The sequence below is a fragment of the Heterodontus francisci genome, chromosome 6 (genome assembly GCF_036365525.1).
Source record: "Heterodontus francisci isolate sHetFra1 chromosome 6, sHetFra1.hap1, whole genome shotgun sequence".
In the NCBI taxonomy this organism is placed as follows: domain Eukaryota; kingdom Metazoa; phylum Chordata; class Chondrichthyes; order Heterodontiformes; family Heterodontidae; genus Heterodontus; species Heterodontus francisci.
This window is the reverse complement of record NC_090376.1, coordinates 47,839,690-47,862,173: the sequence shown is the minus strand read 5'-3', so window position 1 is coordinate 47,862,173 and position 22,484 is coordinate 47,839,690. Positions and strand designations below refer to the sequence as shown.

At 42.0% G+C, this 22,484-nt stretch overlaps 1 protein-coding gene across 15 annotated transcripts in view; it reads right to left on the bottom strand.

Moving 5' to 3' along the window:
• LOC137371289 (spermatogenesis-associated protein 13-like) overlaps positions 1–22,484 on the bottom strand; it is a 413,876-nt gene that overhangs the window by 14,641 nt on the left and 376,751 nt on the right. For all 15 annotated transcript variants that reach the window (XM_068033612.1, XM_068033614.1, XM_068033620.1 and 12 more), the window contains 4 exons: positions 10,421–10,612; positions 8,207–8,386; positions 3,130–3,362; positions 1,433–1,562 (listed from right to left, as the gene is read on the bottom strand). In XM_068033612.1, the coding sequence (XP_067889713.1) occupies positions 1,433–1,562; positions 3,130–3,362; positions 8,207–8,386; positions 10,421–10,612 (735 nt within the window). The remainder of the gene's footprint in view (positions 1–1,432; positions 1,563–3,129; positions 3,363–8,206; positions 8,387–10,420; positions 10,613–22,484) is intronic.

Here is a 22,484-nt window from a genome sequence, read left to right as displayed (position 1 = left end):
TTCCGTGTCAGTGCGCCATTTTCCCACACTCTCTTGGCCAGTCTGGACATAGCAGTGGAAGCCTTACCCATGCGCTTGTTGATTTCTGCATCTAGAGACAGGTTACTGGTGATAGTTGAGCCTAGGTAGGTGAACTCTTGAACCACTTCCAGAGCGTGGTCGCCAATATTGATGGATGGAGCATTTCTGACATCCTGCCCCATGATGTTCGTTTTCTTGAGGCTGATGGTTAGGCCAAATTCATTGCAGGCAGACGCAAACCTGTCGATGAGACTCTGCAGGCATTCTTCAGTGTGAGATGTTAAAGCAGCATCGTCAGCAAAGAGGAGTTCTCTGATGAGGACTTTCCGTACTTTGGACTTCGCTCTTAGACGGGCAAGGTTGAACAACCTGCCCCCTGATCTTGTGTGGAGGAAAATTCCTTCTTCAGAGGATTTGAACGCATGTGAAAGCAGCAGGGAGAAGAAAATCCCAAAAAGTGTGGGTGCGAGAACACAGCCCTGTTTCACACCACTCAGGATAGGAAAGGGCTCTGATGAGGAGCCACCATGTTGAATTGTGCCTTTCATATTGTCATGGAATGAGGTGATGATACTTAGTAGCTTTGGTGGACATCCGATCTTTTCTAGTAGTCTGAAGAGACCACGTCTGCTGACGAGGTCAAAGGCTTTGGTGAGATCAATGAAAGCAATGTAGAGGGGCATCTGTTGTTCACGGCATTTCTCCTGTATCTGACGAAGGGAGAACAGCATGTCAATAGTCGATCTCTCTGCACGAAAGCCACACTGTGCCTCAGGGTAGACGCGCTCGGCCAGCTTCTGGAGCCTGTTCAGAGCGACTCGAGCAAAGACTTTCCCCACTATGCTGAGCAGGGAGATTCCACGGTAGTTGTTGCAGTCACCGCGGTCACCTTTGTTTTTATAGAGGGTGATGATGTTGGCATCGCGCATGTCCTGGGGTACTGCTCCCTCGTCCCAGCACAGGCATAGCAGTTCATGTAGTGCTGAGAGTATAGCAGGCTTGGCACTCTTGATTATTTCAGGGGTAATGCTGTCCTTCCCAGGGGCTTTTCCGCTGGCTAGGGAATCAATGGCATCACTGAGTTCCGATTTGGTTGGCACTCTATTTACACAATTAGCTACTACTTTAAATATGCAGAAAGTAGCCTAATTGATAGGTTATGGTAAAATGGAGAACAAACTCATGGGCTTGAATTTTGTGGTAAAAGCAACAGAGGCCACCAGCGGTCACCATTAAGGAGTAAACCAGGCAACATCTGGCATCCGCACATGTACAGTTAAACGCAATCAGGAACAACTAAATAAATCACTCCCACTGAGGCAAAATTTAATACATCAAACTAATAGAAATGTCAGAAAGATTTAGATGAACCAAAACAAGTCTAATTACAGGTCAGAAATTAAACACGTACCTCCCAGTTTACAATGGATACTTGCCACTGAGCGATCTTGTCTATACTTTCTAATCGTCTTTTGCGTTCATTAATCAGGTGTGCTACATTCTTCATGGCTTCGTAAGCAGCGCTGATGTTTTTGTAATCACTGTGGAATGGCAACAAAGTTCGGTTATTCTTTGACACTTTAGCATCGGTTTCTCGATTTCAATTAAATACAATTTAGAACAAGAAGACTAGCAATAAATCAATCCAGCTGGGTGTAAAGTTACTAAGGTTATAACAAAGTTAATTTCTCAAAACAGAGTTAGAAATATTTATTTTTGAAGCCTGATGTTCAATACAGCTATGAAATATATAGCAGCAAAAAAGTGTCCAATTATATCCCATCTTTGAAACTTCCAACCACTAGCAGATATACACCATCCATACTGTTAGTTTAAAAGATAGAAGCTTCTGCTTTATATTACGTGTAAAACATTTTTTTTGTTCAATATCGTTGAAACGTTAACTTTAAACTCCCTACAGGTTCAGTTCCTTAAAGCAGCAACCAGCTAAGCCAAACAGATTTGAAACGTTCCAGGTTCAATTCACATTCGGTGCTGTATTTCACTGATCTTGGTGTTGGTAGGGACACTACAATAGGCCTCAGTCCCCCGCATCAGGGTAATGCGCAATTGATCAAGATTTCCACTCCTGAGCACTAACCTGACTGGGAGGTCATTTGTGGATGTTAGGTAAGGATGGGAAGAGGCGCAGACGTGATGCTGCAATGATAAAATGATCTACCAGCATTCACCATTAAGGCTCACATATAAAAAATTACCCTTGGATGTGGTACCGAAAGGTGCCAAGCACTTCTGGAACTGTATCTCTGGTCACTGCATTCAAGAGAGGGGGAAAGAAAGTAATCAAGAAGATCTTTTAAAATGGAATTTTTAGTTTTGGGCGTATTTTGTATTTGATTTTGAGGAATGAACATTTTCCTTGTTTAGTGGTCTCTGTTAACTAAGTCAGACATACAAATTGTCAGATACAGGATAAAGCTCCCTCAGTATTGCTCCAATAATATGTTCTACTTGTAAAAGTTTTATACAGAAATCAGTAGATAGGGGCTCCCCCCCCCCCCCCAACCCCCCAATCTCTTTCCTGTGTTTTTTCCCCCTTTTTATGCTGTCTCCTATGCCACTTAAAGTCTCAAAAGGGTGTGTAGGCTTCAACTCGCTCACCTCCACGTCAACCCAGCTAAGTCCAGAATTCAACATGATGGATATTGGTAGGCCACTTTATTTTCTTTTGCAAAAAGACTCCACTTCATATACTGGAGGTCTAGGAATAGCTGTGGTCCAAGAAAAAGCCTGCAGTAAGATGCCTAACTATAGGAAATAGCTGGGGTCCAAAGGAAATCTGAAATATGACCTCTCACTAGAATCATGCAGTAAAATTTAACAAACACAAATTGTCACTAGAAAAAGGGCAGGTACATAATTATGGATTAATCTGTGATCACAGGATGTTTCAGGAAGGGCTCAAATACTTTTAAGTGCAAATTTTTGTGCTGGACGTTGTTCTTATATTTTGACAATGCTGATCTCGGCCAAGGGGGATGATGCATTGTCACAAGAGAGATTGAAGCAATGCAAGAAGAAAAGACCTTTTATTTATATTTTTTGCAGCCAGCAGGTTTAATAAATTTGGACTTTAGATTCTCATACCTATGATCTGGGGTAGTATATTTGCGTAACTCAGCAAGCTGTAGCGGATATTTACAGATCTTCTGGACTGGAGTAAGAAGAAAGCCATCAATGGCGATGTCAATCATCTGTTGCAGCAGTCGACAGGCCTCAAAAAAGTGGCGATATTTGCTTTGTTTCATTAGTTTGGCAAGCTCAACACAAGCACTGGGATGATTGTTGCAATATTCTGAGTATATCCCAAACCCTTCTTGCTGTAAAGAAAAATCAGTTGTTAATAAAAGGGGCCTAAAAATTGATTGCTATACTTCCAATCACATCTCAATCAAACTGAAAATCTAAAAGAAAATTACCAGTAATCAACATTTCTTACTACAAAATTCACAGACTACCTCCTCTTCCACACCAATCAACAAAGTTAATTCCAATACAAGTGCTTGTTGCATGTGACAGGGCAGGTGGAGAAAGCAGCTTTTAAAAAAATTCATTTGTGGGATGTGGGCATCGCTGGTAGGCCAGCATTTATTGAGCATCCACAATTGCCTTTGGGAAGGTGGTAGTGCGCTGCCTTCTTGAACCGCTGCAGTTCTTGGGGTGTAGGTACACCCACAGTGCTGTTAGGAAGAGAGTTCCAGGATTTTGACCCAGTGAGTGAAGGAATGGTATTATAGTTCCAAGTCAGGATGGTGTGTGGCTTGGAGGGGAACTTGCAGGTGGTGGTGTTCCCATGCATCTGCTGCCCTTGTCCTTCTAGGTGGTAGAGGTCATGGGTTTGGAAGGTGCTGTCAAAGGAGCCTTGGTGAGTTGCTGCAGTGCATCTTGTAGATGGTACACTCTGCTGCCACTGTGCTTCAGTGGTGAAGGGAGTGAATGCTGAAGGTGGTGGATGGGGCGCCAATCAAATGGGCTGCTTTGTCCTGGATGGTGTCGAGCATCATGAATGTTGTTGGTGCTGCACCCACCCAGGCAAGTGGAGAGTATTCCATTACATTCCTGACTTGTGCCTTGTAGATGCTGGACAGGCACTGGGGAGACAGGAGGTGAGTTACCGGCCACAGAAATCCCAGCCTCTGACCTCTTGCAGATCTGATTTCAGAAACCGGGCCTGCATTCTCTAGTGTTTTGAAGAATGAGAGGTGATCTCATTGAAACTTACAAAATTCTTTCAGGGGATGACAGGATAGATGTGGATAGGATGTTTCCTCTGGCTGCTGAGTCAAGGGACATAGTCTCAGAATAAGGGGCAGGCCATTTAAGACTGAGATGAGGAGGAATTTCTTTACTCAGAGGGTGGTGAAGCTTTGGAATTCTCTACCCTAGAGGGCTGTGGAAACTCAATCATTGAGCATGTTCAAGACAGAAATCAATAGATTTCTGGATACTAATGACATCAAGGGATATGGGGATAGTGGGGAACAATGGCATAGAGGTTGATAATCAGCCATAATCTGATTGAATGGCGGAGCAGGCTCGATGGGCTGAATGGCCTACTCCCGCTCCTACCTCCTATGTCCCTATGCCTTTGTAGCCACAGCATTTATGTGACTGGTCCAGTTCAGTTTCTGGTCAATGGCAACCCCTAGGTTGTTGATAATGGGGGATTCAGGGATGGTAATACTATTGAACATTAAGGGGACATGGTTAGATTCTCTCTTGTTTGAGATGGACATTGCCTGGCACTTGTGTGGCATGAATGTTACTTGCCACTGATCAGCCCAAAGCTTGGACGTTGTTCAGGTCTTGCTGCATCTGGGCATGGACTGCTTCAGTATCTGAGGAGCCGTGAAAGGTGCTGAACGTTGTGCAATCATCAGCGAACGTCCCCACTTCTGACCTTATGATGGAGGGAAGGTCACTGATGAAGCAGCTGAAGATGGTTGGTCCTCGGACACTACCATGAGGAACTCCTGCAGTGATGTCCTGGAGTTGAGATGATTGATCTCCAACAACCACAATCATCTTCCTTTGTGCCAGGTATGACTCCAATCAGCAGAGAGCTTTCCTCCTGATTCCCATTGACACCAGTTTTGCTGGGGCTCCTTGTTGCCATACTCGGTCAAATGCTGCCTTGATGTCAAGGACAGTCACTCTCACCTCACCTCGAGTTCAGCTCTTTTGTCCATGTTTGGACCAAGCTGTAATGAGGTCAGAAGCTGAGTGGCCCTGGCAGAACCCAAACTGACTGTCACTGACCAGGTTATTACTGAGGAAGTGCCATTTGATAGTGCTGTCGACCATCCCTTCCGTCACTTTGCTGATGATCGAGAGTAGACTAATAGGGCGGTAATTGGCCGGGTTGGATTTGTCCTGCTTTTTTTGTTATATGAAAAAGAAGAACGTGCAGGGTTATGGGGAGAAGGTGGGGGAATGGAACTGAATGAACTGCTCTTTCAGAGAGACGGTGCGGACATGATGGGCCAAATGGTCTCCCTCTGCACTGTAACAATTCTGTGATTCTGAATTCTGAGAGGGTACAGAAAAGATTTATGAGAACGGTTCCAGGGATGAGGAACTTCAGTTACATGGATAGATTGGAGAAACTGAGGCTGCTCTCCTGGGAGAAGAGAAAGAGGAGATTTGATAGAGGTGTTCAAAATCATGAGGGGTCTGGACAGAGTAGGTTTGGAGAAACTGTTCCTGTTGATGGAAGGGTCGAGAACCAGAGGACACGGATTTAAGGTCATCAGTAAAAGAAGCGACTGCGACATGAGGAAAAATTATTTTACTCAGCAAGTGGTTAGGATCTGGAATGCTCTGCCTGAGTGTGTGGTGGAAGCAGATTCAATTGAGGCCTTCAAAAGAGAATTGGATAATTATCTGAAGTGAAAAAATTTGCAGAGTTACAGGGAAAAGGTGGGGGAGTGGGACTAGGTGAGTTGCTCTTGCAGAGAGCCAGCATGGACGTGACGGGCTGTAACCATTCTATGATTCTGTTTTGAGTCTGCATTAGATATTCTCTTGGGCATAGTGGCATTGATTACTCCCATAACCAGTCTGAGTGTCTTACTCCAAAGCCTGCCCATACGGCTAATATTTAACTATGCAATAATATAACCCAAATGAATAGCAATAGGACTTCCTTGTGAGGTGAACTGGATGTTGTTTACTTTGCTTGCGCTCATGTGCTTGATCAATCTTTTCTAAATCGGGCCTAAAGACAAAGCCAGATATGAATTGCTGAGCTGCTTTATTTCAAGGCATCAAGTGAAATACAGTAACGGTCAATGCAAATGCACTCAAATCATTCAAATCCTGCTTCCCTCCTTGAAAAATGGGAAAAAATATTAAATTGCCTGCCTTGTCCATTTCATGGACTGACTTGTTTTAGGCATTACAACAGCAACTTGCATTTATGTAAGTATCATTAACGTAGTAAAACATCCAAAGGCACTTCACAGGAACGTTATCAAATAATATTTGCCACCAAGCCACATTAGGAGGTACAAGGACAGATGACCAACAGCTTGGTCAAAGAGGTAGATTTTAAAGAGCGGCTTAAAGAAGAAGAGAGAGGTAAAGAGGCAGAGATGTTTAGGGAAGGAATTCCAGAATTTAGGCAGCTGAAGGCATGGCTGCCAATGGTGGAGCATTTAAAATTGGGGTGCACAAGAGGCCAGAATTGGATGAGTGCAGATATCTCGGAGGGCTGGAGGACATGACTGAAATATGGAGGGGGAAGGCCATGGAGGGATTTGAATTTTGAAATCTAAGTGTTGCTTAACCAACAGTCAATGTAGGTCAGCGAGCACAAAGGTTTGGGTGTGATGAGAAGTTAGGATACAGACAGCAGCTCAAAAACTATGCGCTTTAAAAAAAAAAAGTACACTAGCACCTCAAAACTTCTTTAGGCTCACAGAATAGATATTTGAAGCAGTAATTAGTTCAATATGTTGGCATCAGTGCTGCTCATTTGTGTGAGTTACTGAAGCTGCAAACAAAGGAAGCCCCAGAGGTTGGTTAGCTGAAATGGTTGGATTCATTGATAAATATTTTAGATGATCAAATTGCTTTCATTCAATATTGATGAGTAAACATTTTGTATTAATTAAATCATGGGAGATATATTGTCTGCTTACAGTTCTAAGCCCTGGTCTGGAGCCCTCTGATTGAAGCCCATCTCAGAGACTTAAGGGAAGTAGTTTGCAGGAATGATCCCTCTTTTATGCTCTGTCATAGAGATGTCTCTAGTTTCACCACCACACTGCTTGTGATTTGTTTGAGCCAGTTTAAACTTAAAAAGGCAATCTTCTGTCTTATACATTTAGACACAAAACCAGTTGTAGCTTCATTGCTTTCACAACCCAGGGATATAGGAAAATAGAAGTTCAAATTATGTTAAACTGCATATTGCTAATTCATGTAGTGCATGCAAATAAACCAGTTAATCATCCAAAGCTTGTGCCTTATTCAGTTTACCTTTTATAAAGAGAGAAAAATTCATGTAGTATCTCACATATTTCAGTAAGGGATTTCTGTTATGATCCCTGGGTCATGCTACTGCTTAACTGGACATTAGGCAGAAAAGATGTACTAACAAGAGTGGCTGGTGATGCTGAAACCTAGCAAATATCTAGTGTAAAACTTGTGACACACCTCAAAATTTGAATTAGACCAAATGGGATCACAGATCGAACATAAATAGGCCCCGCTTCAGAATCCACTACTGCTCACTGCTGATCTGCCCCAGATGCCCCAAATCTGAGGGGATTTTGGAGCACGGTGTACTGCTATTATGTTATAGAATCTATTCAAATGAAATGTACGTCCTACTACTTCAGCTGAATAGCTGAAATCTGAATCTGGAGGATAAAGCCATTTGTTTTTTCTAACTTGAAGTGGCAACGTCGCTATAGTTCTATCAATTCTTTTAAAAGGTACCTGGACATGCACCTGAAGCGCTATAACCTGCAAGGCTATGGACCAGGTGCTGGAAAGTGGGAGTAGATTGGGCGGCTAGTTTTTTCGGCTGGCACGGACACAACGGGCTGAATAGCCTCTTTCTGTGCCGTAATTTTTCTACGGTCCTATGGTTCTAACATTGATGGAATCGACCAGAAATCATGTACATCAAATCATTATTAATATTCATTTAACATACGTGTTGAAGGAAACAGGATCCTATTGCACTCAGATGAGGTTCATCTTTGTTGAATAGTTTCTCCAAGTCCTTCAAAAATTTCCTTTGGAATTTGTAAATCTCTTCAATGTTCCCAAATATGATATTCAACTGTGCTTCAGCAAACATCCCTGTATGTTTGCGACATTGACGAATATATCCCTAAAAAGCCAAGAAAATAATAACTTGTAAAGCAGTTTTCACATGATTCATATCAAATAAAATAGAAATAATGGTTACAAGATTTTTGAAAAGAAAATTATAAGATCTGGTATGGCAGTTTGACTTTACACTAAAGTCAGCTTTAATCAATTATTCAAAAATCACTCTTTGTACCCTTACTAAATATTCAGCTGTGCAAAGACACCCTGCAGTATATTCAAGCATTACAGAGGTGCCTAATTATTAACTGGGCCTAATTAAAAGGCCATAACTCAGGATCACAGCAAGTTGGAATTCATAAGGTCCATTTTGAAATTATTAAATGTACAACTGGATAACATTCTTGCATGCTTTATTTTTCACGTACACATACACTCAGTATAACTAATGTGACATTCAGTTGACGGATATATTCACATACGATCTAAAAACAAATTTTTTGAAGAAACTATTAAAATGTTCAGACAAATGTTTACCAGCTTCTTTAAAGTCAATTTTTTTAAAAATTGCAACTTACTATTGCACTTGAATTTTGATCTCCCCAACAATATGGTTTAAATTTAATGGCAGTTTATAATGGATTGTAAAGTACACTTTCACACTTTTAATAAACCACTAGTTTATCAACTGCTTACACAAATACTGTCACTTATCACCACCTTTTAAAGGCATTCATATTCAGTAACTGCAATACTGAAGCACACAAAACAGAACATTAAATAAATCAATCCCTGGTCTAGACAGTAAAAAAAAAATTAGCCAAGGATTCCCATTGACTCCAACTAGAAAAAGCGGATGTTAGGTGAGGCCAGGACTTTTCACACCTGCAATGCTTCCCAAAATGAAATAGCATGCGGGCACTCGGATGGATCTTTGGGCAATAATCTGGCGGGCATAGCATAGCCCTTTAGAAAACATTACTTTCTTTCTATTGATTTTCATCAATGTGTCCGTTGTTGCTCAGTGGTAGTCGCACTCTCGCCTCTGAATCAGAAGATTGTGGGTTCAAGTCCCACTCCAGTGACTTCAGCGTTTAATGCCAGACTGATACTTTAATGTAGCACTAAAGAGTACGACACTGTTGAAGGTGTGTCTTTCAGGTTAGTGTAAAAGATGCCACACCACTAGTCAAAGAAGAGCAGGGGAATTCCCCTGGTATCCTGGAGAACAGTTACCTCTCAAGTAACTGAAAAAAAGATTCTGGTTAATAGCACATTGCTTTTTGTCAGAGCTTGATGTGTTCAAATTGGCTGCTGCGTCTCTGTATTACAACAGCGACTACACTTTACAAGTACTTCACTAGTTGTAAAGCACTTTAGGACACCTTGAGGTCATGATGGGCACTATATAAATGCAAGTCTTTTTTTCTTAACTTCACTGCCTCGGTGGTAATCTGCCAGATTACTGCCCAGGCAGTGATAACAAAATTCTACCCCAATCTCTTTGTTTATAATTAAATAATGGCCAATTATTTTTGGGGGGTGGAGAGAGGGAAGAATTGGAAATCATCTACCTTTGCTGGACCTCTCTGCTTCTGTCTCTGTTTCGATTATCTTTGACCTTCTTTCCATCGCAGTTGGAAGGAAAAGCCTATCAAACACCTTGCCAAGCAACCAGCGACCTTCCAAAATAGTGGGTGTGAGGTGCTTATTGTTTGTAGTCACTAGGGAAAAACTGCTATTAACATATTAAGCCACACATCACCTCAGCACACTTTTTTAAAGCTATTCTAAAACTCAATATATAAAAGCAATTATTTTTTTCCTAAACCATTCTGCGGAAAAACAGTAGAAGATCCTAAAATATTATCTGAATAGAAAAAATTTACAGGACGATGCGGAAAAGGCAGGGAGGTGGGACTAGCTGAGTTGCTCTTGCAGAGAGCTGGCATGGACATGATGGGCCAAATGACCTCCTTCTGTGCTGTAAACATTCCATAATTCTATGAAAGTCACAAACTGCAATGACAAAGATGCCCCTGCTGTGAAATCATGGAGTGTTCCTCCAGTTTCAGAACTGCATCTTTTGCAGTACCTCACAGATGTCTTTCAGGTGCTTGATATAGACCCGTTCAGTATTCATGATCTCTTTGATAACATTTGCTCGCATCTGCTCCTGGTTCTCTGCAGTTTTGAGAAGACGATGTTTACTGCAGCTGGCATCTAGTTGCTTATCCAGGAACCTTCCAGTGCATTCACCTACAGCATCTTCCTGGTTCACCCGTAACTAATAAAAAGTAGAAAAGTAAATTTAGAAAATCTGTCTGACGTAGAAATATATGTGCAAAATGGAAAAGCTATTCTACCCTTTAGGTAGTGTACTGATTTGTATGTAACTGTAAATTCTAATCTACACATCCAAGCAGAGATATTTTGTTCCCCACGTCCATTGTTTCTTATGTGTCCTTGGTGAGTATCACTAGTATTAAGATTGCGGTAATATGGTTTGTTCCTACTATTCTCAACATGTTTAATAGATCTAGCTGTCCCGCTGTCCTATCACGAGGATGATAACCCCAGAAATGGCATATGCTTCAGAGCTGATCAGATTATGACACTTTCTCTCATCAGTCAACTAGAATTTCTCTGGTATGAGTTATAACCTATTAGCTGTGGGAAAATATGCAGAGGATTAATCCCACCCATTTGGCTTGAGCTGTAAGTACTTCATAGACTACAGCCCCACATTAAATGCAAGAAATAAGATAGCAACAATTCTCAAACAACCTCAAGGCTATTCAGCTAAACTCACTGGCCACAAGATAAGCAATATAGCTCTGTGTTACAGGAAAAAATTGTCTTTTCAGATTATTTGAAAATTGACTTCAAGAAAATAGGATATAAATCAATATACTTATTACAAAATAAGATTGGTTATCCTTATTTGACCTTGGAAGCAAATCCAACATGCTGCACTTAAAGTTGTCTTTGTTAAAGACTCAAAGTAGTTTTTTTTGGCAGCAAACATATTAAAATAATTGATGACAGAACAATTGATAAAAAGATTAAACAGATGAAATACAATAATTAGATTTGTTTCACACATTGTTAAGCTTGTGTAATACTGTGACTTTTCTCTGCATTGTTTTTAAACAGTGTATTCTCAATAAACAATTGAGCTTTAAGGAGTATAACTACGGTTATAACCAGTGCTGACCCTGTGGACTCCGCCAGCGGATCAGCTATTATCACCCCTCTCTGCATCTCCCTCCAATATATCCATTCACTTGTGAACAAGCCTATTGCCACCATTGAGCTCACTGCATCAACAGGATGACCTTGACGGAAACTTGGCTATACCTTCTACCACTGGCCCCTCCCAGACCAGTTACAGTAGCAGTGTGGCTCTTAGCACCAAATCACACCTTAGTCTGTATCCCTACTACTCTGGAACCTTCTCCTTTCAGCATCTCACCTTGTTCCACCCTCTCACGTCTCATTTAACATCCTCCTTCTCTACCACCCACACAAGTACAATAAAAATCTTTTCACCAGCTCCTGGTCAAGAAACATCTTACTTTTAAAATTCTCATTCTTGTTTTCAAACACTCCATGGCCTCGCCCCTCCCTTTCTCTATAAACTCCATACGCATAATCCTCCAAGATATCTGCGCTCATCTAATTCTGGCCTTTTGAACATCCCTGACTTTAATCGCTCCACCATTGGTGGCCGTGTCTTAAGTTGCCTAGGACCTAAGCTCTGGAATACCCTCCCTACCTTGCTTTCCTCTCTTAAGAGGCACTGTAAAACCTAACTCTTTGTCCAAACCTTTGGTCATCTAACCTAACATTTTCTTATGTGTCTCAATGTCATATTTTGTTTTATAATACTCCTGTGAAGTGCCTTGGGAGGTTTTATTATATTAAAGGTGCTATATAAATATAAGCTGTTGTTGAGTTTTCTTCACTGCTTTCTTGTCTCAGCCTCTGCATTGAGCGATTTCTCATTCTCAGTCATTTCAACCTCCATCTCAATTCAGTATATTCTCTGCTCTCCTATCCTCCCTTAACCTCTCTTTAAACCATGTTCACAACTACCCACTTGACTTTGCTACCACACATGGCCTCGCCATTCCCATCAAGTTAATCACAGCTAAGGACATCTCTGATTACTTCCTTGTATTGCTGTCCACCTTCACCCCCTTTCCCCTCACAAACCTACTTCCCTCTATGCGCCGCTGGAAAAAATCTCTCTGCAAATTCACTTACAACTGCACTTTCAAAATCCCAAACGTCTAGCCTTTGGCCCTCTGTTCACCAGAACATTTCTGAAGCCATCCATCTGCTAAACCACACCCTCAACTCCATATTTGATGCCCTAACCCCCATTAAAACCATTACGCTCTATGGTATGATCCTCATCTTCGATCCCTTAAGTCGAAGGGATGTAGACTTGAATGGATATGGCAAGCAACAGGTTTAGCTCTTCACCACCAGATCTGGTTGGACCACATAGACACTATCAAGTCCTGCTCTCGTCTTCCAAAACTGCTCACTATTCCAGAATCATCCTGGAATGCACTTTTCTCTTCTACCCTCATCTCCAATAACATGTGCAAGAAGCTCATAGATTTTTTTGCCATTAAGAATGAGATATCAACCAGCTGCTTCTCTTCCTTCCTCTCGTCCACTGGGCCAAACTTCTTCGAAGGTTCCCCCTGCCCTACCCCTGAACTCTTATCTTTCTCTAGTCTCTTTCCTGTCTTCTCTCACATCGAGCTCATCTTCCCATGAGAGACACCTCTTACTCCCTCGACCCTATTCCCACTAAACTGCTAACCAGCAAAACTCCCTTCCTGGTCCACATTAGCTGATATTGTTAACTATTCTCTCTCCTGAGATACTGTCCCCCTCTCCTTCAAAACTATAATTACCACCCCTCTCCTCAAAAAACCATCCTTGACCCTTCTGTCCTTACAAACTACCACCTGCCTCCGATCTTTCTTTCGTCTCCAAAGTCCTTGTGCTCAGCCTTCCTGGAACTCCACATTTGAATAATTCCACTCAGGTTTCCAGCACACCATAGTACCAAAATGGCTCTTGTCAAAGTCACAAATGACATCCTATGTGACTGTAACAAAAGTAAACTATCCCTCTTCATCTTTCCCAACCTGTCTGCAGCCTTTGGCATGTTTGACCACACCATCCTCCTCCAATGCCTCTCCACCATTGTTCAGCTGGGTGGGACCATACTCGCTAGGTTCTATTCTATCTATCCAGTCATAGCCAGAGAATCAGCTGGCTTCTCTTCTCACTCCTGCACCATTACCTTTGCTGTGCCTCAAGGATGTATCCTTGGCCCCCTCCTATTTTTCAACAACATGCTGTCCTTTGGCAACATCATCCAAAACAAAAAGTCAGGTTCTACATGTATGCTGAAGACCCAGCTCAACCTGACCACTCCTGACCCATCCACCATCTGTAAATTGTCAGATTGCTTATCCAATATCCAGTACTGGATGAGCAGAAATTTCCTCCAACTAAATATTGGGAAGACTGAAGCTATTGTCTTCGGTCCCTGCTACAAACTCCATTCCCCAGCCACTGACTCCATCCCTCTCCGTGGTAAATGTCTGAAGCTAAAACAGATTATTCACAACTTTTGTGTCAGATTTGACCTCAAGATCAGCTCCTTATCACATATCCACACCATCACTAAAACAGTCTACTGTTGCCTACGTAAAATTGTCCGACTCCACCCCGCCTCATCTGTTGCTGAAACCCTCACCCAAGCCTTTGTTATCCCTGGATCTGAATAGTCCAACTCACATATGGCCAGCCTCCCATGTTCTACCCTTTGTAAACTAGCTCATCCACAACTCTGCTGCCTGTATCTTAACCTGCACCAAGAACGGTTCACCCATCACCCTCCGAAATATCTACATTCCTCCAGTTTTGGCCTCTTGAGCATTCCTGATTTTAACCATTTCACCAAAGGCAGCCATGCCTTCAGCTGCCAGGGCTCTCAGCTCTGGAATTTTCGCCCTGTCCAATTCTTTTTTCCCCTTTAAGATACTTTTTAAACGTCTTTGACCAAGCTTTTGGTCATCAGTCCAAATATCTCCTTCTGTGGCTCAGTGTTAAACTTTGTATGATAACAATCCTATTCAGTGTTTTGGGTTGTTTAACTAGGTTAAAGACACTGTATAAATAAAAGTTGTTGTTGTTGATTTGTACATGTAATCCACCAGCTGAGCACCCCAATGTCCTTCATGAAAAGATACTCAAATAGTTTATTTTCCTTGTTTAAAGGTTCAATTTCACAAGACAGACTTTTAGACAGGGAATAATAAAATAATTATGACTAATTTTTCTTTAAAAATTTTAAGAAACGGGCATTTGATGTCATTGCAGAACAGGTTTCCATTCCAGTTCCTTTTTACCATTTTTACCCATTAGACTGATCAGTCATAGTGAAGTTTAGTGGAAACACTTTTTCTTAAAGCATGTAAAATAATGGAAACAATGGTTAAATTACACTGTTTCTCATCACTCCCTTGATTTTACTGGGACTTACGCTGTAGATTTTTTAGAAAGAGGTAATTTCCTTCTTTATCTTTCATTTTTATCTTCTCTTAACAATGCTACACACTATTTTGTATCACAGGAAGGTACCCACCTGTTCTTTAACCTTTGGCATCATCTGTCTGCAACTGATAAAACAGAGATACATAACAGCAATCTAGGTTCACCTGCATGCCAAAACTCCAACGCACCCCGTGGGAAAGCATCAGATCTATGGCAGTAGTGTAGGCTTAAAGCTGTGTCTTTCTATGAGGGGTCGTACCCAAAAAAGTGTTTATCTTTTACTGACAATGATGCAAGATCAGGGCTCAAAGTTGGGGGTAATACATTAGCACAGATGGAGGATTAGTTAACAGACAGGAAGCACAGAGTAGGGATAAATAGGGCATTTTCAAGTTGGCAGGTTGTAACTAGTGGAGTGCCGCAAGGATTAGTGCTGGGGTCTCAACTATTGACAATCTATATTAATAACAAAAGAGACCAAGAATAATGCTTCCCATGTTACTGACAATACAAAGCTGGGTGTGAATGTAAGCTGTGAGGAAGACACAAAGAGGCTGCAAAGATATATAGACAGGTTAAGTGAGTGGGCAAGAAGGTGGCAGCTGGAGTATAATGTCGGGAAGTGAGAGATTATTTATTTTGGCTGCAAGAATAGAAAAGCAGAATATCTTTTAAAAAGCTTCTAAATGTTGATGTTCAGAGAGACTTGGATGTACTCATACAAAGTTAACATGCGGGTACAGCATGCAATTAGGAAGGAAAACGGCATATTATTGCAAAGGGATTGGCATACAAGAATAAGGAAGTCTTGCTACAATTATATAGGGCTTTGGTGAAACCACACCTGGAGTACTGCAGAGTTTTGGTCTCCATATTTAAGGAAGGATATACTTTCATTAGAGGCGGTAGAGCAAAGGTTCAGTAGAGGGTTGTCCTGTGATGAGGGACTGAGTAAATTGGGCCTATGCTCTCGGGAGCTTAGAAGAATGAGAGGTGATCTCATTGAAACATAAGGTAGACACTGAGAGATTGTTTCCCCGGCTAGGGAATCTAGAGCATGGGGGCACAGTCTCAGAATAAGGGGCTGATCCTTTAGGACTGAGATGAAAAGAAATTTCTTCACTCAGAGGGTTGTGAACCTTTGGAATTGTCTAACCCAGAGGATCGTGGATGCTCCATCATTGAGTATATTTAAGGCTATGATAGACAGATTTTTGGCCCCTCGGGGAATTGAGGGATATGGGGAGCGGGTGGTGCAGTGGAGTTGAGGCAGAAGATTAGCCAAGATCATATTGAATGGTGGAGCAGGCTCGAAGGATCATATGGAATACTCCTGCTCCTATTTCTTATGTTCTGACTGACCTGGTGTACATATTGTTTTGATTATTTGATATTTAGCAGGAGGAACTGTACATGAATTTTCTGACATCAGTAGCCTCTGGACTATAGATCATGCAACATCACATTATAGATTTTTAGATGGAAGTAAATTAGGCACAATCCCAAAAACTCTCAGAGGAAGATAAAGATGGGACAAAAAGAAGGTACTCAATGAGTAACTGAAACTACAAAATTCATTCTGTTAGTAAACTGTTGTGATATTCAGTTTCTTACTGAGAATTGTGTTTTTAAAGCACAGTATTAATTTAAAATAGATTTAATTTATTTTTCCTATTGTCACTTCTGGTGTACATCCTATTAATCATGTCGCATATACGAAACAATAATTTCTATCTTCCAATTGAAATTTTGCCAGACAGATACATTACTGTTTAGGACTGTACAAATTCAAAATTGTGAGATCCACTCCAGCATCAAATAGCTGGAAAATTTGGAGTGCAAAAGTTGGGCTCATTGACTTCCATACCCAATTAGCCAACCCCATTCCTATTCAGCAAAACTTCATGAATGCACATCCAGAAAGGCTGAATCTTCAACCTCAACTTCGGGCGGCACAGTGGCGCAGTGGTTAGCACCGCAGCCTCACAGCTCCAGGGACCCGGGTTCGATTCTGGGTACTGCCTGTGCGGAGTTTGCAAGTTCTCCCTGTGTCTGCGTGGGTTTCCTCCGGGTGCTCCGGTTTCCTCCCACATGCCAAAGACTTGCAGGTTGATAGGTTAATTGGCCATTATAAATTGCCCCTAGTATAGGTAGGTGGTAGGGAAATATATAGGGACAGGTGGGGATGTGATAGGAATATGGGATTAGTGTAGGATTAGTATAAATGGGTGGTTGATGGTCGGCACAGACTCGGTGGGCCGAAGGGCCTGTTTCAGTGCTGTATCTCTAAAACTAAAACTAAACAAAAAACTAAAAACTCCAATTTCCCACCCAATCCCCATAATCCTTTATTGCCTTAGATTCCAAAAATGTATGTATTTCTGCCTTGACTATACTCAATGACTGAACATCTACATCCTTCTGGGGTAGTAAATTACAACGATTCATAACTCTGAGCGAAGAAATTTCTCATCTCAGTCCTAAATATCCTGAAATTATATCCTCTAGTTTTAGTATCTCAAACCAGGGGAAACAGCCTCCCAGCATTTACCCTGTCAAGCCCTCTCATAATCTTGTATGCTTCAATCAGAGCACCTCTCATTCTTCTAAACTCCAGAGAGTATAAGCCCATTCTATTCAATCTCTCCGAATAGGACAACACTTTCATCCCAGGAATAAATCTAATGAACCTTCGTGATACCCCCTCTAAGGCAAGTATATCCTTCCTTAGGTATGGAAACCAAAACAGTACACAACACTCCAGCCACATACAATTGCAGCACACTTCCTTACTCTAGTACTACAAGCCCCTTGCAATAGAGGTCAACATACCATCTGCTTTCCTAAATGCTTGGTGTACCTGCACGTTAACTATGTGTTTCATGTACAAGGACACCTAAATCTCTTTGAACACCAACACAGGACGATTACAGGATGATATAGATGGGCTGGTAAGATGGGCGGAGCAGTGGCAAATGGAATGTAATCCTGAGAAGTGCGAGGTGATGCATTTTGGGAGGACTAACAAGACAAGCGAATATACAATGGATGGTAGGACCCTAGGAAGTACAGAGGGACCTTGGTGTACTTGTCCAAAGATCACTGAAGGCAGCAGGTGGTTAGGAAGGCATATGGGATACTTGCCTTTATTAGCCGAAGCACAGAATATAAGAGGAGGGAGGTTATGATGGAGCTGTATAAAACACTAGTTAGGCCACAGCTGGAGTACTGTGTACAGTACTAGAAGAATGATGTGATTACACTGGAGCGGATGCAGAGGAGATTCACCAGGATGTTGCCTGGGCTGGAGCATTTCAGCTATGAAGAGAGACTGAAAAGGCTAGGGTTGTTTACCTTAGAGCAGATATGGCTGAGGGGGAACATGATTGAGGTACACAAAATTATGAGGGGCGTTGATAGATTAGATAGGAAGAAACTTTTTCCCTTAGCGGAAGTGTCAATAACCAGGGGGCACAGATTTAAGGTAAGGGGCAGGAGGTTTAGTGGGGATTTGAGGAAAAAAAATTTCACTCAGAGGGTGGTTGGAATCTGGAACACACTGCCTGAAGAGGTGGTATAGGCAGGAACCCTCACAACATTTAAGAAGTATTTAGATGAGCACTTGAAAAGCCATAGCATACAAGGCTATGGACCAAGTGTTGGAAAATGGGATTAGAATAGTTAGGTGCTTGATGGTCGGCACAGACACGATGGGCCGAAGGGCCTGTTTCTCTGCTGTATAACTCTATGACTATGACTCTATGACATGGGAGCAGCGTAAAAGAGGCCGGGATTAGAGCAGAGCGGAGCAGGCTGTGATTAGACGGTGTGTCTGAACCTAATGGGAGGAAAAATAAATCATGAAGAGATGTCACAGGACAAGGAGCCATGTGGGGTGAGTATAATGGTAAGCTTTTAAACAACTATAAAGTAAGACTAATTCAATTAGTTCCTATAAAAACTAAAGCCAATTGGATAATTTAGCATACAATTACAATCAGTGTTCAATTAATTAATCAAATCTCAGGATAGTTAAAATTAAATAGAAAGGGATAGCAACACTGAAGGGTAAAGTGACATCAGCAGAAGAGAAGCAGGTATTGATGAATAGATGGTGAGTTCATTTATTGAAGTCTTAATTTTATTTCAATTAAGTCAATTAATAGTCGAATAAATAGAAGCATGGCAGGGCATCTCGGTCCCATGGAATATACATCCTGTTCATGTGGGAACTCCAGAATACTTCTCATGTGCTGGACAACCACATGCGCAGGAACATTAGAATAGAAGAGATCAGCAGTAGGCCATTGGGCTCCTCGCGCCTGCTCCACCATTCAATAGGATCATAGCTAATCTGATTGTGGCCTCAACTCCACTTTCCTGCCAGCCCCCCATAACCCTAGATCATCAAAAAATCTGTCTCACTCAGTCTTGAATGTATGCAATAGCACAGCCTCCACTGCTCTCTGGGGGTAGAGAATTTCAAAGATTAAAGACCCTGAGAGAGGAAATTCCTCCTCATCTCCATCTTAAATGGGGAGCTGTGATCCCTAGTTCTAGATTCCCCCACGAGGGGAAACATCTTCTCAGCATCTACCCTGTCAAGCCCCCTCAAAATCTTCCATGTTTCAAAAGGATCACCTCTCATTCTTCTAAAGTCCAAAGAGTATAGGCCCAAACTGTTCAATCTTTTCTCTTAAGACAACCCTTTCATCCCAGGAATCAACCTAGTGAACAGCATCCAATGCAAGTATATCACTCCTTAAAAAAGGAGACTAAAACTGTACACAGTACTCTGCATTGATCTCACCAATGTCCTGTACAGTTGTAGCAAGACTTCCCTACTTTTATACTCCATCCCCCTTGCATTAAAGGCCAACATTCCATTTGCCTTCCTAATTATTTGTTGTACCTGCATGCTAACTTTTTGTGATTCATGTATGAGGCCACCCAGATCCCTCTGTACTGCAGCATTCTGTAGTCTTTCTCCATTTAAATAACGTTCTGCTTTTCTATTCTTCCCGCCAAAGTGGACAATCTCACATTTTCCCACATTATACTCCATCTGCCAAATTTTTGCCCACTCACTTAACCTATCTATCTCTCTTTGCAGACTCTGTGTCCTCCTCACAACTTGCTTTCCCACCAGCTTTGTATCAGCAAATTTGGCTGAAAAACACTCTGTCCCTTCATCTAAGTCGTTCATATAGATTGCAACAAGTTGAGGCCCCAGCACTGATCCCTATGGCAACCCACCAGTTACAGTTTGCCAATCTGAAAACGACCCATTTATCCACACTCTCTGTTTCCTGTTAGTTAGCCAATCCTCTATCCATGCTAATATATTACTCCCAACATCATGAGGGTTTGGGAGCTTGAGCGGCAGATGGCATCACTGCAGTTGAAAGTTTTGTGAATAGCAAGTTTTTGGATGTGGTCACCCCATAGCTTAAAGGTGTGCAGGCAGAAAGGGAATGGGTGACTGCAAAGACGACCGGGCAGGTAGTGCTAGAAACCCGAGTGCATCTCGCTCTTCAAGCGGTATTCAGTTCTGAATACTGGTGAGAGGGATGATTCCGCCTGGGGCGTGTGGCCAGTGCCGAGTCCACGGCAGCACGGGTCCACGTTACCGCTGCTGGCTAAGCTTGACAGGAGGGCAGGAGGAAGATTGAGAAAGTAATAGTGATTCTATAGTTAGGGGTACAGACAAGTGTTTCTGCAGCCGTAGACATGAATCTAGGATGGTATATTGCCTTCCTGGTGCCATGGTCAAGAATATCAGCAACAACTTACATTTATATAGTGCCTTTAATGTAATAAAACACCCCAAGGCACTTCACAGAAGCATCATAAAACAAAGCATGACACTGAGCCACAAAAGGAGATATGAGGTCAGATGACCAAAAGCTTGGTCAAAGAGGTAGGTTTTAAGCAGTGTCTTAAAGGAGGAAAGAGAATTAGAGAGTGGAGAGATGTAGGGATGCCCTAGGCAATTGAAGGCGCAGCCACCAATAGAGTGAATGACATCAGAGATGCACAAGAGGCCAGAATTAGGAGTGCAGATATCTTAGAAGGTTGTGGGGCTAGAGATTACAGTGATAGGGTGGGATGAGGCCATGGAGGGATTTGAAAACAAAGATGAAAATTTAAAAATCAAAACATTGGTAACCAGCAGCCAATATAAGTCAGTGAGCACAGGGGTGATAGGGGAACAGGACTTGATGCGAGTTAAGACACTGGCAGCAGAGTTTTGGATGACCTCAAGTTTACGGAGAGAAGAATCTGGGAGACCAGCCAGGAGTGCACTGCGAAGGCATGAATGAGGGTTTCAGCAGATGAGCTGAGACAGGGTTGAAGTCAGTGATGTTAAGGAGATGGAAATAGGCAGTCTGAGTGATGGTGAAAATATGAAGTCAGAAGCTCATCTCAGATTCAAACGCGACACTAAGGTTGCGAACAGACTGGTTTAATCTCAGGTTGTGGCCAGGGAGAGGGATGGAGTTGATAGCAAGGTAACAGAGTTTGGAGCGTGGACTGAAAACAATGGCTTCAGTCTTCCCAATAATTAACTGGAGGAAATTTCTGCTTACCCAGTATTGGATGCTGGATAAGCAGTCTGATAATTTAGCAACAGTGGAGCAGTCAACAAAAGTAGCGGTGAGGTAAAGCTGAAGTTGAACAGCCAGCTGTCGTAGTCCATATCGGTACCAATGATGTAGGCAGAAATAGGGATGCGGTCCTGCAGGCAGATTTTAGGGAGCTAGATAAGAAACTAGCAAGCAGGATCTGAGGTAGTACTCTCCAAATGCCACATGCTAGTGAGGACAGAAATAGAAAAATAGAGCAGTAGCTAGAGAGATGGTGCGGGAGGGAAGGCTTTGGATTCCTGGGACATTGGACCAGCTCTGGGGGTGATGGGATGTGTACAGACTGGACGGGTTGTGCCTGAACACAGTCAGGAGCAAGGTCCTTGCAGAGTGGTTCACTAGTGCTATTATGGAGGGTTTAAACTAACTTGGCAGGTGAATGGGAACCAGGAGTAACATTAGAGAGGAAAAATAAGGTGCACAAAGAATTGGGAGAAACAGGTAGCACTAGAGTAAGATATAGTAAGGTAGTAGGTGGGGTCAGAGTAGGAGGGAATGCAATAAGTTCGAAATTAGGTTTACAGTGCATATATTGTAATGTTTAGAGCATTTGCATAGTTTACTTTTAGGGATAACTTTGTAACACTTTTTCTGTAAGGGTAAATGTAATGTCAAGACTGGATCACAAAACATGATGGTCATCTTCACTGAAATATGTCAAAATGTCATGTTGAGATGTGTGTGTGGAAAGCTGCACGTAACCACAATAAAAGGGGAAGTCATGCAGCTGGAAGAGGGCCCACATTTTAGGGGCTAAGGACTGTGACGTATTTTACGTTGGTAAAAAATAAGGACAGCTAAACTAATAGGACTAATTATATGCTATATTCATTAATATATTGAAGTCTGAGCTAATGCTTGCTTTATTATGAAATGTTTTTTCAAGGCTATACTTTAAACCTTTGTGTTAAAACAATGGGAGAG